We start from the raw sequence: 16742 nt of genomic DNA on the forward strand, positions 1-16742 counted from the left end.
TAATCTAAAGGATTGTACAGGCTCCCCATGGTTGCTGTGACAAATCGCCAGAAAACTGGTGGCATCAAACAATACTAATTTATTTCTTACGGTTCTGCAGGTGAGAGTCCCGACCCGGGCCTCGCTGGGCTGAAGTCAAGACATTGGCAGGGGCTGGGTCCTTTTGGAGACTTGAGGGAAAAACCTGTTTGCTGGCGTTTCCAGCATGCAGAAGCCCCTTCCTCTGCCTTCACAGCCAGCGGCGGGCCACCTGCGGCCCCCTCCCCGGCCTGTCTGCTTCTCTGACCCGCCCACCTCTCCCCTGCAAGGACCCTGGCAACGGTGCTGGGCCCCGATGATCCAGGCTTGTCCCCCCAACCCAAGATCCTTAATTTAGTGTCTGCTAAATCCCTTTGGCCACGTAAGGAAACACATTCACGGGAGCCGAGGACAAGGACGTGGTCATCTGTGGGGGCCACTACTCAGCCCGCCACCTGGCACGCTGAGGTGGGTGAGAGCCACGGAGCTGCCTGGCACAATGCAGAGAGCGGCCAGAGGGAGTGTGTGGCCTCGGTCCTGGCTGCGTGGGCAGCTCCCAGCCAGCGCCCACCGCCCCCGCAAGCAAGCAATACGTACTTGCCGTACTTGCCGAAAGAATGAACATATCCACCAAGAAGTGAGAGAATCGCGGGATAACCAGAATGATCGCGGATGGCAGGACTGCATGCCAGACACGGAGATCCAGAGGGAAAGAGCATCCCTCAGAGAGAGCTGCTGTCTGCTGCACACCGACCACATGCCAGGCACTGAGTGAGACCTTCACCCATCACTTTGTTTAAATCCTGTCGCCCTTGGGAAGCAGGAACTAAGTCCATTTCACAGATGACAGAAATGAGGCTCACAGACGTAATTCACCCAGAGCTGGATGTTTAGCAAACCTAAGTGGTAAAGCTCGCATTTGAATTCCAAAGCCTCTGGGCTGCCTGGGTGGCTCAGTGGGTTAAGCATCTGCCTTCCACTTGGTCATGATCCCAGGGTCCTGGGATCGAGTCCTGCAACGGGCTCCCTGCTTAGCGGGGAGCCTGCTTGTCCCTCTGCCTGCTGCTCCCCCTGCTTGTGTGCTCGCTGTCTCAGATCTCTCTCTGACAAATAAATAAAAATAAATAAAATCTCGAATTTCAAAGCCTCTGGTCTTAACCCCTCGTCTGTTATTTCTTAAAAGCAAAAAGAAGTTTCACAATGCAGACACAAACCAGGAAGGTGGCTTCAAATAATGTTCTGGTGACTAACTTGGACAGGAGGAGCGTATGAGCTTTTTCCTGGGGCAGGAAATGCAGACACACACACCAGCCAGCACACCAGTTGCGTATTCTTCCTGGAAATTCATAGCCCCTGGTGGTCAACCACGGCCCCTAGGGATCCACAAAACCCAGCCTGTGGAGCCTTGTCTAAAGAAATTCTGCCCTTTGAGGCATTCAGTAGTGGAGTCAGTCTCTAATCTCTGACTCTGTGGGAGACCAAGCCCAAGCTCACCACTGGTATAAATCTGGAGGTGCACACGTGGGACGTGCCTAAAACGGGGTGTGGCCAGCAGTTTTTCTTTCTCTCTCGGCTAAGTACGAATCCAAATCTACTTTTAGCTATAAATCCACGACTATATTATGTCTTGCTCAAATGGGCTCATTGCCACTGTTCACATCTGTTAGTCCCCATCAAGAGTTGCGCGTCAGGACCCAAACAAGGTATTTTTTTGAAGAGTTTTTAATTTTTTAATTTTTATTTTTTTAGAGAGTGAGAGTGCATGAGCGTGAGCGTGAGCTGGGGTGGGGGAGGGGCAGAGGGAGAGCGAGAGCGAGCGAGCGAGAGAGAGAGAGAGAGAGAACCCCAAGCAGGCTCCACACCCAGCGTGGAGCCCGGCACAGGGCTCGATCTCACAACCCTGAGATCGTGACCTAAGCCGAAATCAAGAATCTGGTGCTTAACCAACTGAGCCACCCAGGCAGCCCCCTAAACAAGGTATTTTTATGTTCAAATTAGAACAGTGCTGAAGCCAGACAGACGCAGTAAGGAGACCGGGACATCTGAGAACAGAGCAGGAATCCCATATGTTCACACCAAAAAAAGAAATCAAGCAACTGCTCTCCCGTGGAGCGGAAGAACATGGAGACACGGTGCTTCGGCCACGGCACGGCTGACGAGGGGCTATCCTGTGCACCGGGGTCGCCCAGCAGCTTCTCCGACCTCAGCCTGCCTGCTTCCCGGTCCATTCCTCTGTCACTGCCCCCCGAAAGCAACGACAACGAACATATCTCCAGACATTGCCAATGTCAGGGGTGGGGCACAAATCGCTCCCAGTTTAGAACCATTGAACTGGAGAGGACGGGACAGGAATCCCACACATTGGGCACCACAGGAAAAAAAAAGCAAGCAATGATTTTTTGATAAGCAGAAAAAGATAAATAACTTCTCCATTACTTACCTACCTGGAACAAGGCACACAGTGCTTTCTCTCTGCGTGCGTGCATGCATGCGTGCGTGTGAGCCACACATCCACACCCCTGCACCCCAGAACCTCGGAGAATTCACCTGTCAGCGTGGGGTGGGGGGAGCACTTCACTGGTCGCCTCTCAGACTCTCGCATCCTCCCTTCCCGGGGTCCCCCCAGCTCTGCGTGCAGCCCCTGTACCGAAGCAGGACCCGTGGGGACCAGGGCACATCCCCTCCTCCTCCGCCAGCATCTTGGATCTGCCCTCCCCGACGCGCCCCTCCCCGACACTCACCACCGCCTCCCTGGGCTCTCCCTTCACCATCACGCGGCCTTCTGGAACACCACACTGTCCGTGTGTTTGGTTCCTCCTAGAAGGCAGCCAGTTCTCCAGGGCTCAGCAGTGACGCTCTGCACAGGGTGGTCTGTGGGAACCCAAACTGCGGGAGACCCGCTAGACCTTAGCTGGAGGGGACCTGGTAGAAATCTCCAAACCGCAAGCCAGTCTTCCCGGTGATTAGTAATCACCGGCAGTTTACAACCAACACTGAGGGGAAAGTTCCTAAATCACTAACACCTCTGATTTCTGCGGGCAGTTTTGTGTGGTTTCGCTTCCAGCCCTTCTGTTTGTTTGCTTGGCAGCCTGGCCCGGCTCCAGGCAGCCCGGTTACACAATCGCGGCCGCGTGGAGCCCCAGCCAAGGGTCTGAGCCTCCCCCTCTCTCCCCGCAGTTCCCACCCGGCCATCCCAGTGCCGGGCAGTGCTGGCCATGGACGTGGGCCCACTCCCGTCCGGCTGTCAGTCACCAGCCGCCAGCTTCTGTGGCTCCTCGCCCAGTCCCCTTGGCAAGACTCCGAGCTCTCCGGGCACAGTGGGATCTAGACCATCTTCTTTATACTGTGGTTGTCTTTAATAAAACCCCGGAGCTGCGTCCACATGGTGTCTGGCCACAGGGGCGCGGAGAGACATCATTCTGAAAGAGTCAGACTCAGAATCAGCACGGCGTGCCCAGAAACCACACTGGAGCAGCGGGACAGCTCCAAGACGCACATGTGGACGTCCAGTCACCATGCAAGGTTGGCAGGGGTCCTCATGTCACCGGCACGAAAGATGACAGCCACCCGCCTCGGGCCCTGGCTCCGCACTTTCTCACTGGGGACCAGGGCTCAGCACCTCTTCGTAGGAGGAACAAGAGATCATGTCACCTACTGCAGGTCCGCAGGGCGAGGGACGGGCCTGAATCCACCTGAAGGACCAACGTGGTATTCTCGGGCCATGAAGAGGCTGCAGAAATGTGCCTTCAAGCCAACGAAAGCTGTCAGATACCAAAGAACTCACCAACCTGCTTTTCAGGGGTTAATTCTTTCCGAAGAAGCAACAGGGAACACAGTGAAGCCAGACCCCAGCAGAGGGGCAGCCCTGGCGGCTGTCTCTCTCTTCTTCCACCCGAATAAACATTGCCCCAACGGCCCCTTGCAGGCGAGCGCAGCTAGCACGGAGGGGGGTGTGCAAGTGTGTGTGTGCGTGCATGAGCGTGCACGGGCACTGCAGGGGGGGGCGTGAAAGAGAAGGGGTTTGGAAAAGCTTAAGAAGTGCTCCGTGCCCTAAATCAGAACCCGCACACAGGGTGCGAAAGGGCAGTTACTGTCCAGTTGTCAGCGAAGTGCTTACAAACAGTCCAAACACGGTGTCGTCATTGGCTCGAATCTTCCGACAGTCAGTCTTCTTCGGAGACGGTAAGCGCAACGGGGACGATGTGCACACAGACCGCGTCCCTCAGGACACCTGCAGTGCAAAATGTGTACCAGAAAGTTCTGCATCAGCCGTGATGCTAGCCACTCCCACACCCCTTACCCATAGAAAAATCCAGTTTGGTGAAGCACTTTCCTGCCCGTAAGATCCAAAAGTCACCCAAACACTGCAAGTTCTCTAGGGCTTAAATAATGTCCATTTTACGGGTGAGAAAACTGGCTAGAAATGATCCTACTTTCCTCCGGATCTAGGATACGCTTACCAAACTGAATGTACAAAATACCGATTGATAGACGATGCTTCAGGACACGATTTAGAAAATCAAATAGGATGACTCCATTCGCAAAAATCCCACTTCTCTACAGCTGGTCAGAAACACCCCCGAAATTGAAGCAAATCAGCCATTCCTGACCAGGGGAACGCCTTCTGTCTTGATGTGGGCTGTGCAGTGGCAAAGCACCAATGAGCCCCCCGGAAGCAAGCCTGCAGGCCTGGGGTTCACGGAACCAGGAAGGGGGCCCCGGAGTTTGGAAAGGAAGCCTCATCCCGGCTTTTGTGGCAGGCATGGCTCTTCCACTGCGAGGCTGCTAGTTTCATGTCCTGGGGGCATACAGGGCAGAGCAGGCCCGGCCCGGCTCTTAGGACATATCCTCTCTCTGCCCGAACAGGGACCTCTTGCAGGGCCCCGGTCTGAAGCAGGGCCGCAGAGGAAATGGTGATCTCAGAAAAATGTGTTCCCAAAGGCTCAGCCTGCAGAAAAGACTGTGTTCTCAGCCAAAGGGGCAGACCCGGGAAGCCATGCGGGAAGAGTCCAAGGGGATCAAGTCAAAACTGGGTCCCTGCAGGGGCTCGGGAACATCTGCAGGTCAGTGCAGAGAGGGGAGGGGGATCGGATCCAGCCAACGCCGACCAGCTGCCCCCTGACAAGGGGGTAGGGGGCAGAGACAGGAGGGGGTGGGGGCATCCCTGACCAGGATGGGGAGACAAGAGGTGGGGGCATCCCCCACGGGGATGGGGGGTAGGAGGAGGTAGAGAGCAGAAGCAGAGGACAGCTGTAGGAAGGCCTTCTCACCCCCCCAACGTGTCTCCCATCCTCAAGAGCACCAGGATACCCCCCAGAACGGGAGGCCTGATGTCAGCCCCCAGGGCGCTCTCCTGAATGAGTCCCGCTACACCCGAACAGTTCTCTGGCCTCAGGACAAGGTGTGCACATTTCCCATCTCCAAAAACCTCCAGAACATCACAGTTCTCCTGACTTGCTGTCTTACTGCTTCTGGGGGTGCATCCAGCTGCTCCCCGATTCAGCCGGGCCTGTTCCCTGTCTGGTCACCTCTCCATGTGCCAAGTCAGTCCAGATGGGACGCCACTCCCTGTAGCTAGGTTAGGGATGGCTTCTGTCTGGGCCAAGCTTGCCAATGCTTTATTCTCAAGCAGGTGCACAGGGCAGCCAGAGGGCTGGGGCAGGGAGCTGAAGCAGGTGGGTCAGAGGGCTGGGGTGGGGAGGGAGGCAGAAGGGTCAGAGGCCTGGGGCGGGGAGGAGAGGCCGGGGGGCTACTGCACAGGAGCAAGGGAAGGCAGTTTGTCTGCACTCCTGTCTCTCTTACCTTAAATTTCCCCAGCAGCCCATGATCTGCTGAGCTTCGGAGCTGTGTTACTCACCCCCTGGACAGCTGCTGGAGCTGAGTCCCTCATCGGGTTGGGTCCGAAGTATGGGGGGCTAAGACCCCGAGGACTCCCTACCGAGCAGGTGGCTGAACACCCCAGGAGTCCGGGGACGGTCCCACTGGCATCGCGTAGATTTGCAGATGTGTCTGCGCTCCTCTAGGATATACAGCTCCCACCCCGCAGGTGTTCATAGGACCCAGATGCCCTCCCTTCTCCCCTGCAAGGGCACAGACAGACCCATCCTGCAGGCTTGCCGTCTCTCGCCTCTCACTGCTTACAGTTTACCCCATAGGACGAGTCCACACTTCTGGGTTGGCTCCTCGGTTCCTTCAGGGGTTCACAGCACCCACCTTACAGCACACGGAGAAGGTGCACGAACTTGCTCCGGCTGCAACTGAGGGTCTCCGCCTGCACCCTGCACCCCAACCACTCTGGATGTCCCTCCTCCTGGGCCGGGGCTTCGGCTGGTGGCTCGGTGGGGGAGCTGCCCGCACCTGTGGGGCCGTGGGGGCTGCAGTGGAGGGTTTGTCACAGCCGGGGAGCCGGACGAGCCTCCTGGGGGAGCCCTGTGCTCCTGCTGCGGTGGGACCCTGGCTTCTCGCAGTAACCAGTGCCTGCCGCCAGCCCAGGAGGGAGCCATTCTCTGTTTCCTGGATCGCTGCCCAGAGGGGCCCAACGTGGCGCCAGTCCTGTCTGCTGGGTTGCTGGAAGTTTCCCTTTTGGAAACAGGACCTGAACTTCAGCGGCACTTAAGGCTGCAGAGATGAGAAGCACCCTCCCTGGGGAGGACATGGGAGTGATGGGGGCCTCTGAACTTTACCCCTTGGTCCAAGATCAAGGCCCAGCAGAGCCAGTGCCAAGTGAGGACTCCCTGGTTCACAGATGTCTTCTCACCGTGTCCTCCCCTGGTGGAGGGGCTGGGAGTTTCCTGGGGTCCCTTTCATATGTGCACTAATCCCATCATGGGGCTCCGCCCTCATGACCTCATGACCCCCGACCTAACACCACCACCTTGGAGGTTAGGATTTCAACACCTGAATTTTGGGGAATGCACCGAGTGCACAGACTGGCTCAAACCTGCCCACACCTGTGGTCTGCCACTGATGGTCCCAGGATGCCGCCGGGGCACCAACCCCATGCGGAGGCATGTGGAACTTCCAGCTCAGGCCTCGGCCTCCGAGCCGCTGCAGCTGCTGTCCCAGGGGCTGTGAGGCGCCAAGGGAACCTGGCCTCACCCCAAGGGAGGGTGGCAAATCCCAGTCACCTTGCAAACAGGGGGGGCAGACACAGCAGCATGGCCCTGGGTCCCACACACATTGCTGTCACTAGCTCTTTGCAGCCCAGGAGGAGCTCAGGGCTCTGTAGGGCAGGTGCGTGAATAAAGAGACGATGGCAGCCCCACGGGAGGCCCTCTACTGCCCAGAACCCAACAAAGAGGCTGGCCCAGACTTCTGACACGTGAATATGACATATGGTGTCACCCGAGGTTCATCTAAATACATCAATATTCTAACATAAATGTAAACCGCAACTGGTGCTGTTTGGGTTTTTTTTTTTTTCTTTTACTTCTTTATGCTGTAAGAAAACTTGGTGGTTTTGAGTTTTTTGAGATATTGATGAAGACCAAAAACCTTCGAGTATCAAGGTTTCAATAAAATGCACGAGAGTACATCTGTTTAATTTGCCCGTGAAAAGACTGAGAACGCCAGCTCCACTTGGCACAAATATTACGGAACCTGGTCTACAACAGATACCTCTGTATTTCATGTTCAGTTCATTCAACTCATGACGTCACTCAAAATACAAACTGGCAAGTATGTGAGTCTCTCGAACGTTTCTCAACACCTACCTCAAATCACAGCATGCTTTCCTACACACGTTGTGACTGTCTCTGGAATTTGTACCAAACTCCCAAACCAGCAGGTGGCAATCCGGAATTCGAAAGGGCCCACCAGACGGTCCCTCGACGTGCCAGAACGTAAGTGTCCCTCCGTGTTTCAGGAGGGAAGAAAAGGCAATTCGAATACGGTATTTTTAAATAAAAAGACTTTATTTATGACTTAAGATAGCAGCTAACAATTTAAGAAAGCTCAGGGAGATATTACTTTCAAAGGGGGGTATATATGCACCTTAGAAAATATTTGGCTAAGTCATAAAATTAGCATTTTTAGTCCTCTGTAAAGTGCTGAGAAATTTACCTCTGGTGATGCCTGCATTCGTGGTTTTAAAGCCCTCAGCAAGTACGACACAGATACACGAATCCACGCGGTGTGTCACGGGACTCACTACTCAGCCGCACACCCACACGCGTGCCCCGGCTTCGGGAGCGTGGAACACGAGGCCGCGCGCTCACGGAGGATGCGGCAGAGTGACAGGGCGAGTAGACGGCAGGGCTGCCCACCTCGGCCCGCGTCCCATGGCCACACTGACTAGCAACGCGAAAGAGCCTGCCGGCGCCCTCTCTATGTGTTTCCTACAACAGGGAAACGCACACCTTTCAAACACGGGCATCAATGCTATTTGACACGAGAAGGGAGGAATAGTGTGGCGCGGACACTCGAGTCTGAATGTTGATAAGGTATTGAGCATTTTGGTTCAAAGCAAACATTATTTGTGAAATGTTACAGATCATATAGTGACTAAAACATTAACTGTTAATTTTTAATAGAAATGCAATATAAAAATACTACTTTGTTAAAATATACAATACACACATGACACCACTTTGGAGAACCCAGCTCACTTCAGAAAGCAAACCAGTCCGGCAGACCCGCTGGACTGGCGTGTGTTCACTGGCTTTCTTCATTGTTACACACTCTTTTCCGGAATTTAAAGAGAGACAATATAAATAAAAGCAGTGACTCCGAGTCAAATTATTATTCTAAGAGTTGTTAATAAGTTCACACTACTGGAGAGGCTGCATTTTCCCAGACGGTCTTACTTTGCAAATCCTCTGGGTAACGGGACACAAGAGAAGGTCCGGAGTGTCCCGGGTGTACGTGCACCGTGGCGGTCAGGAGCGGGTTGGTCTCCCGCAGCTTCTGATGGCCCCGCGTGCTGTGCTGCCCCTCACAGTGTCTGCACCTGGCTCTGCTCGTGGAGAGGGGACGGGCCGGCACGAAACCACCACCACGATGATATTGCACGTTTCTTCCCCAAAGACCTAATTCATCCTCACCCAGTGTAGACACCGTCTACAGCCCCCAGGTCACCCGACCCAGCTGAAAGCCGTCCTCGGCCACAAACACCGCCGCCTTGGCGGGCCCCAGGCTCATGCGTTCAGCAAGGGGATCTGCCAGACCATGACAGAGGAGGCCAGCTCCTCCGGGCGCTGCTGCCGGGCCTTCCTGCTCACCCGCCGGTGGCCCTGGCCCCCGCACGCCACCAGCACCGAGCTGGCTTTCGCCCTCCTGGCCCGCCGCCCTCTGCTCGGCAAGATGTTGGGGAGCCGCAGGAGGTCATAGACGATACTCTCCTCCAATCTGGGCTCCAGGGAGCCCGAGCCCTGCGAGGGGGTCAGGGACCCAGACGACGAGGAGAAATCGCTTCTGTGAGTCACGGAGCCCATCGAGCCCCCCAGCCAGACGGCGTCCGCACTGCTCTGACTCAGGCCAGGCCCCTCGCCGGGGAGCGCCTCTTTCTGCTCTTCATCCTGGGGCTCCGCGCTGGGTGGCGGGCTGTCCGTGGGCTTGTCCTTGTCTGTCCTGACGGCGGCGGTGGCCATGACCAGGAACTTGACGGGCCCGTTGTGCGCGTGGTAGGAGACCATGCCTCTTCCTGAGTGGGGAACATTCCGCGGCCGCCGTGTGCAAGAGACAGGATCACAGAGGCATCAACAAGCATCTCTCTCTCGTCCAAACCACAGAAGCCCACGCCGAACTCTGACACCAACGGACAGCTTAAAACCAGGATAGCGACCAGGTCGCATTCTCGTGGACTTTTAGTTAATTTCAAGAAAGCTGTCAAAGGGATGGTCTAAACTCCTAATGCCCACATGGGACTCTTACAGCAGTAAAATAGCTGTTTTCCTGCTCCCTGTATGAGGGTCTCCTCACCCGCTCTACAGAAAGAGATTCGATTTTCCTAAGTCTTGATTGAAAAATTAAACGCCAGAAATGAGTCCGTTTAAGGCACAAGATGCTTAAAATGCCAGTAGCTTCCTGCCATTTCTCATTATAAGAAGGTTCTGTAGTTTAGAATGAGTTTCTTCTATGGTTTTAATTAAACTGGAGACTTTTCTATCTATCTAATTATTTACTTAGAAGGGACTTTTCAATTTAAGAGTGATGTGAATTTAATTTTAAAATCCTCACTTAACCCAAGAGCACGTGTCAGAAACTATGCAGAGGTCTGCTTTGAAAGCACAATCATTCCCCGTCCCCGAACGCCCTGACCCTGTGCTGTCAGGTGGGAACAGGGTGTCCGCGCTTTTCAAACGCTTCACAGGTGAGGTGACAGGGACGTGGCAAGCGTGTGCCCTTTGTCACACAAGACCCGAGCCCTCACGTTCATCCGACCTTGGCCAGAGCCGATTAAATTAGAGGACTCCTCAGCCAGGGTGAGCGGCCATTCCTCGAACAGAGCGGCAAGCTCGCGGGTACGCGTGGGAACGCAGAGGGGCAGGAAGGCGCAGACACGAGCAAGGGAGGGGTCCTCTGACACGACAATGACGGGAAAACGTCTCCAGTCACCTAGGGAAGGTGAGCACATGCGTTTCCTCCACGCCAGGGATTTGCGCCCAACGTGCACCCCAGAACAACGTGGGCCAGTATCAGCGGAGGTGGCCAGACGGACACGCACAGAGGCCTCGCAGGCACCGCAGAAAACCGGAAGCTAAACACCCACGTGAGACGCACGGATGCCCAAGGCGTCCGTGCACCAGCGAGCGTGAGCGAGCCAGTCTCGCGTGCTAACAAGGCTGCGTCTCGGCAGTACCAGGGAAGCAAGAAGAGTGACGGGGGAGTGTGTAGGCTAGGAGGCAATTCTAGGAAATGGGAAAAACAGCAAAATTGCAGATTTGGTTTTTTAAGTTACAAACTGGCAAGACTACAGAGAAAAATCAATGGAATGAGGGTATGCCGCTCAGAAGAACGGCTCTGCACGGTTGTGGGGGGAAGGGGCGCCGGAGGGAGGAGTGGCGCCCACACGCGGGCCAGCGGCAGCTGGAGGCTGACCCTTCACCGGCACCGTGGAAAACGGACGTATTCACTGCATGCGATGTCGTGTGTGTGCCACATACGGATCATGATAAAAACACAAATGAAGACAAGAATGAACAAAACTGGAATCCTTAACCCTAAGAGGTGGCTCTTGAATTTACGTAAACCACAGACCTATTTACGATAGGTCTGTACAGCTCGCTGAGGAGGGAAGGGCGTCTGGAGTCACGTGAAATATTCTGGTGTTGTCATTAGGAGGAAACCGTAGGAACAGAATCTTTACTAACATTCTGGTGAATTTCCTACAAATCTTTTTCTCCGAGATTTTTTCCCACATGGCTGATGTTACCTAATCAATATAAAATTTAAGATCTTGGTTTTACTTCTAGAATTAGTGTTTTTCTGTATCATTCAAAGCTCTCCACAAACATCACTTTTACTGCTTTGTTATATCCTAAAATGGCAGCACAACCATTTTCTTAAAAATCTCTTCACCCCTAATTTTTAAGTTGTGTCCTATTTTGTGCTATGAAAAACTGAATGCTGTGTCAAATATTTTTTTTTGCATCTTGCTCCGTTCACAGGAACGGCTGCTTCCCGAGCAGATTTCTGAACTGAAAAATCCTGACTCCAGACACACGCGCATTCTCAGGCGCATGATCCAAAATGCCAAGTTGCCTCCTGAGAAGGCTGTACCCATCTGAACTCCTACCAACATTGCAAAAAAGCTTATTCAGACGCTGAGCTTCCTTCTTTGCGATAGGAAATGTAAAAAGCATCCACTGCCACTGGGCAAAATCGTATCTAAATGACAGAAAGTAGTAAGTGGCAATAAAGGGAACATGAAAACATGTTTTGGGGTAAGATTCTCCCTGGGCCACTAATATAAACAGCAGAAACGCAGAAGTAGGAACTGATTATTCAAATTAACAGTCTACAGTCTGCAAAAGGAACTGATTATTCAAATTAACAGTCTGCAAAAAGAAAGAATAATAATAATTTACGTCTTTTAAGCAGCTCCCAGGATGCGAAAGTGTGACAGAAACAGAGGGCTTAGTCAGTGCACAGGACGGGACAGGGGCCCGGGAGGCACAGGTGTGCAGAGGCGTCTACTCACCAGTCACCTTGGGGATGCCCTGCAGACGCGGGACGGGCAAGGCCACCACGAAGCCCAGGCTGGTGCCGACCATCAGCAAGCCGTGGCAGACGAGCAGGCTGGTCACAGACAGGCGCTGGGGCCCTGGACGGAGAGAGGGAAGCGGAGGCGGTCTCGGCAGCTGAGCCGCGCTGGGGGCAGGCACTCGGTGCCCCGCCAGGAAACACCACCGGCCTCCAGCCAGAGCGCTCGCTGTGCCAAGCACACCCTCCCAGGGCTCTCCAACCACATGCTGTGCTCACTTCCACCGCAGGGAAAGACCAGGGGCCGGGCTTCCGTCCTGGGGACCCTGCAAAAGGAGCCGCCAAGTCTTCCAGGAGAGAGGGGCTCTACCGCGCCCAGGACGGATGTCCCCGCCAGCGCCCGACAGCAGAACTCAGCCACAGCAGGTGACCTCCTGAAGCTTCTGCTGGAAAGGAGGACGCGCCCGGGGCCGGCATAGGAAACGGTTTGGGGAAGGTTCATAGGAAACAGCAGAGTCAGACTGGCCTTTGTGGCTTTGGCAGTTTGTCTGGTTTGGTTTATAGCCACGGCCCCAAGGCCCAGAGACATCAAACCATTCGCTCTGCACCGTGCTGGCCGGGAGGGTGCTTCTGGGCACCCGGGACTCGCCACTACCACGCTACGGCCGCGCTTCCGAGAGTCCCGGGGACTCCCAGCGTTCCTCTGCTGGCTCTAACGCCGACACGCAGACAAGAACGGTTGTTTGCTTGTGAGAAGTGAAGGTGGCGTTTAAAAACACGTGCTTCTTCTCTTCTGTAGAAATGAAGGTTACTTCCAGTACGTCTGCATTCCACCTGAGGACCATCTTGCAGAAAAGACATGGACACAAATGGTCTAACACAAAGGCCAAAGATAGATTAACATGACTGTTTTTATGAATTTTCTTGTAATGACAAAAAAAAAAAAAACAACAACAAAAAAACCCAAGATCCCCCCCCAAAAAACCCAAAACAAAACCAAAACAAAATCTACAAAAAAAAAAAAAATTTTTGTTTCATTTCTCAATATAGACTTACATGTTATTTTAAAAGCTAATAGTGTTTATGTTCCCAGGAATTCTGGACATCTGCCTATTTGAATGACTTGGTTTTGGAGCTGGGTGGGCACTCTGTGCTAATTTTTGCATACAGCTATAAAATACCTATAGAACACACAGGTACAGGTGTGCGGGCACTTTCAGAAGCAGAGACCAATTCACAACCGTTGTTACTGAGTGACACATCACATGTTGGAAGGCTTCTCCACGGGCTGGTAATGAACACACCCACAGAGGGAACAGAAGCAGCAACGAGCCTCAGCGTGTGGGAGGAAATGCACCAGCTGGGACACCCTCTTCACCTCCAGCCCAGAACACAACCACAGGCATGCAGGCAGGGCCCAGCTGCTGGCTAACCCAGGATCAGCAGCTGACTGATTCGCTGCTGGCTAACCCAGGATCAGCAGCTGACTGATTCGCTGCTGGCTAACCCAGGATCAGCAGCTGACTGATTCGCTGCTGGCTAACCCAGGATCAGCAGCTGACTGATTCGCTGCTGGCTAACCCAGGATCAGCAGCTGACTGATTCGCTGCTGGCTAACCCAGGATCAGCAGCTGACTGATTCGCTGCTGGCTAACCCAGGATCAGCAGCTGACTGATTCGCTGCTGGCTAACCCAGGATCAGCAGCTGACTGATTCGCTGCTGGCTAACCCAGGATCAGCAGCTGACTGATTCGCTGCTGGCTAACCCAGGATCAGTAGCTGACTGATTCGCTGCTGGCTAACCCAGGATCAGCAGCTGACTGATTCGCTGCTGGCTAACCCAGGATCAGCTGCTGACTGATTCGCTGCTGGCTAACCCAGGATGGCACCAGGAGCCAGGAGGACACCAAATCCAATCCTTAGTCTTCCTTCCTAATTCACAAATAATCTTTTTTTTTTTTTAAAAATATTTATTTATTTATTTATTTGACAGAGAGAGACAGCCAGCGAGAGAGGGAACACAAGCAGGGGCAGTGGGAGAGGAAGAAGCAGGCTCATAGCGGAAGAGCCTGATGTGGGACTCGATCCCGTAACGCCAGGATCACGCCCTGAGCTGAAGGCAGACGCTTAACCGCTGTGCCACCCAGGCGCCCCGTAATTCACAAATAATCTTGAGTCTGGTTTAATTTGCTGAACCTTTTGATGTGATCAATGCGTTTTTTTTTTTAAGTTACACTGATTTTTAAAAAATCCTAATTTGGCCATTTTATGTGGCTAAGTCCCTCCTGGCAGCCAATGCACTCACTCAGTGGGGACACAGAAAGCCTGATTTAACATGACCTCTCAGGACTTGTCCATCAAAATAATTTCCTTTGAATATTCTGGACAAAGCGGCAAAACCTCCATCATGGGATAACTAACCGTGACTGCTTGCAACTTACAATTAACGCTCCTTCTAACGCATTTGCTGTAAATTCTACGCCTTTGTAACCCAGAAATTTGCTCTACAAGATGTGCGTGCTCGTCACGGACAAGTTCACTGTCATTCGTTAGACGATGTGAAGTGTGACGTGGTTTACGCCAAAGAGCATGAGTGTGACTGTTTTCAGAGCTGAGTTCTGAACGGAAGATGACGACCCCAGCCCCTCTGCACAACCCTCGAGTCCGCAAGTGGGAGCGCGCTCAGAGCCCCAAGAATGACCCAGATCACTTCCAACAAAGGGCCTGAGTTACAGAATACCAATTTTATATTCAAATTTTGCTCTTTCTTGCTTGGGAAGTCTTCATCTTTAGAACCTACTGGAATTTGATGGTCCAGTAAGAGCACAAAAGCGTAATGTTATGTATAGCTGTACACAACAAAACCCACTTGAGCCGCCTCACCGACACAAGTCTCGACGAGGTTTAGATGTTCGTGCACGCACAGAACGCGCGGGTGTGCGGGGGCCGCGAGTGTCCTGGGAGTGACCCAGCCCAGTGGCCTCCAAGTCAATGCGCCTACGAATGCACAGTATAAACACACAGAGTTATCTGACGGCAAAGCAGAGTGTACCAACGCTCGTCACGAGGAGACACTGGCCTGCGGGTGAGACGGTTAGTAGAAAGGGGAGACACGGTGTCTTGTTCTCTAAATCACAAAATGCAGCGAAAATCAGACCAATTTTGGGTCACGCCTTTCCGAGTGTTGTACTCAAGAGCTGTGGTGGGAGGCGTGACAAATGCAACAGCATTCTGAGTGGAAGCGAATTCTGCTCTCCACACCCGCCCTCCTCCCAGGCCGCTGGGCCACGGCGGCAAGACGACCTTCGAGGAGACTAGGAGATGCAGGTCGAGCGTCCAGCGCCGCCGGACACTGGTCAGTGTGCGGTAAGTGAATCCGGGAGAACACATGCTCCCGTCTGGACTGGATGCTCGCCTGTGCTTCACAGCGTCAGAGAGAGACCGGAATAAAGACCCACGACAGAGGGCCCAGCAGACAGTGGTGGAGGGAGCGTGTGTTGGGACCACAGGGGGAGAGCCGAGCCCGCAGTGGACACTGGCGTCCGGCCCTGTGGAGGGTGCGCTCGGGGAAACGGTGTCGCCAGATGCCCAAGCATCTACTGCACATCCTCTTGGTGCTGACAGAGCCCGTGTGGGGCCGTGATCAGCACACGCAGAGCCACGCAGATGGAAAAAACAGGGAGTCATTAAAGGGTAAAACCAGCCATGAACACGGTCATAAGAAACGGAGGAAACACCACCCACATGTGGGTCTGTAAAGGCGCCATGGACATGAGATGGGCAGGCACTGGGCGGAGCACAGTACTGGAAGAAGGGTGCTGCCTGGAGCACGTCTGCGCTAGCCTGTGGCGAGTCCGGACCCACTGTGACCTTGGGAAGCAAGGATGGGATGACAGCGGGTCCGGGGCTCCCACCACTGGGGCTGCTTGCCCAGTGAGGCTGGCTGGACAACAGGGTCAGGACTAGGGGGGCTCAAAAGGCAGCCCCATTGCAGCAGCCACACCACCACACCACCGTTCCCCTGGATGGACTTGGCCACTCACTGGCAAGATGACTGTTCTGCCAACAGGTGAATTTGACTTTGTTTCATGCCATCCATGACCAGCACTCACCAAGCCCCAAATGTGTCACCCACCCTGTTCCCTGCTGCCCTCTCCCCCCAATTCCCTCCCCAAGTCCAATACCAATATTCCCTTTGTCAGAGGCCAGCCTTTCTAGAACTTGATCCCTTATCCTGTTTCTCATGCATCAACAGTAACTACTCCTCTAGTACTTTCTGCTTAAGCTAAAAACATTTTCAACATTGTTACCAACCACCAACCACCACTAACCAGCCAACAACCACCTAACAACCAACAACCAACCAACAACCACCACCAACCAGCCAACAACCATCCATCAACCAGCCAACAACCAACCGCCAACCAGCCAACAACCAACCAACCAACAACCACCACCAACCAGCCAACAACCATCCATCAACCAGCCAACGACCAACCACCAACCAGCCACCAACCAGCCAACAACCACCAATCGACCAATCACCAATGGACAACCAACCAACCGTCAACCACCAGAACAAA

At 53.8% G+C, this 16742-nt stretch overlaps 1 protein-coding gene across 11 annotated transcripts in view; it reads right to left on the reverse strand.

The window, feature by feature from the left end:
* Positions 1–7912: 7912 nt before the first annotated feature.
* Positions 7913–16742, reverse strand: part of ARHGEF10 (Rho guanine nucleotide exchange factor 10) — a 144907-nt gene continuing 136077 nt past the window's right edge. For 9 of the 11 annotated variants that reach the window (XM_057303400.1, XM_057303403.1, XM_048226249.2 and 6 more), the window contains 2 exons: positions 12158–12280; positions 7913–9658 (listed from right to left, as the gene is read on the reverse strand). In XM_057303400.1, the coding sequence (XP_057159383.1) occupies positions 9153–9658; positions 12158–12280 (629 nt within the window). In that variant the 3' untranslated portion in view covers positions 7913–9152. The other 2 variants (XM_057303404.1, XM_057303405.1) reach the window with 2 other exon arrangements.

This window comes from Ursus arctos, unplaced genomic scaffold, assembly GCF_023065955.2.
Source record: "Ursus arctos isolate Adak ecotype North America unplaced genomic scaffold, UrsArc2.0 scaffold_27, whole genome shotgun sequence".
In the NCBI taxonomy this organism is placed as follows: domain Eukaryota; kingdom Metazoa; phylum Chordata; class Mammalia; order Carnivora; family Ursidae; genus Ursus; species Ursus arctos.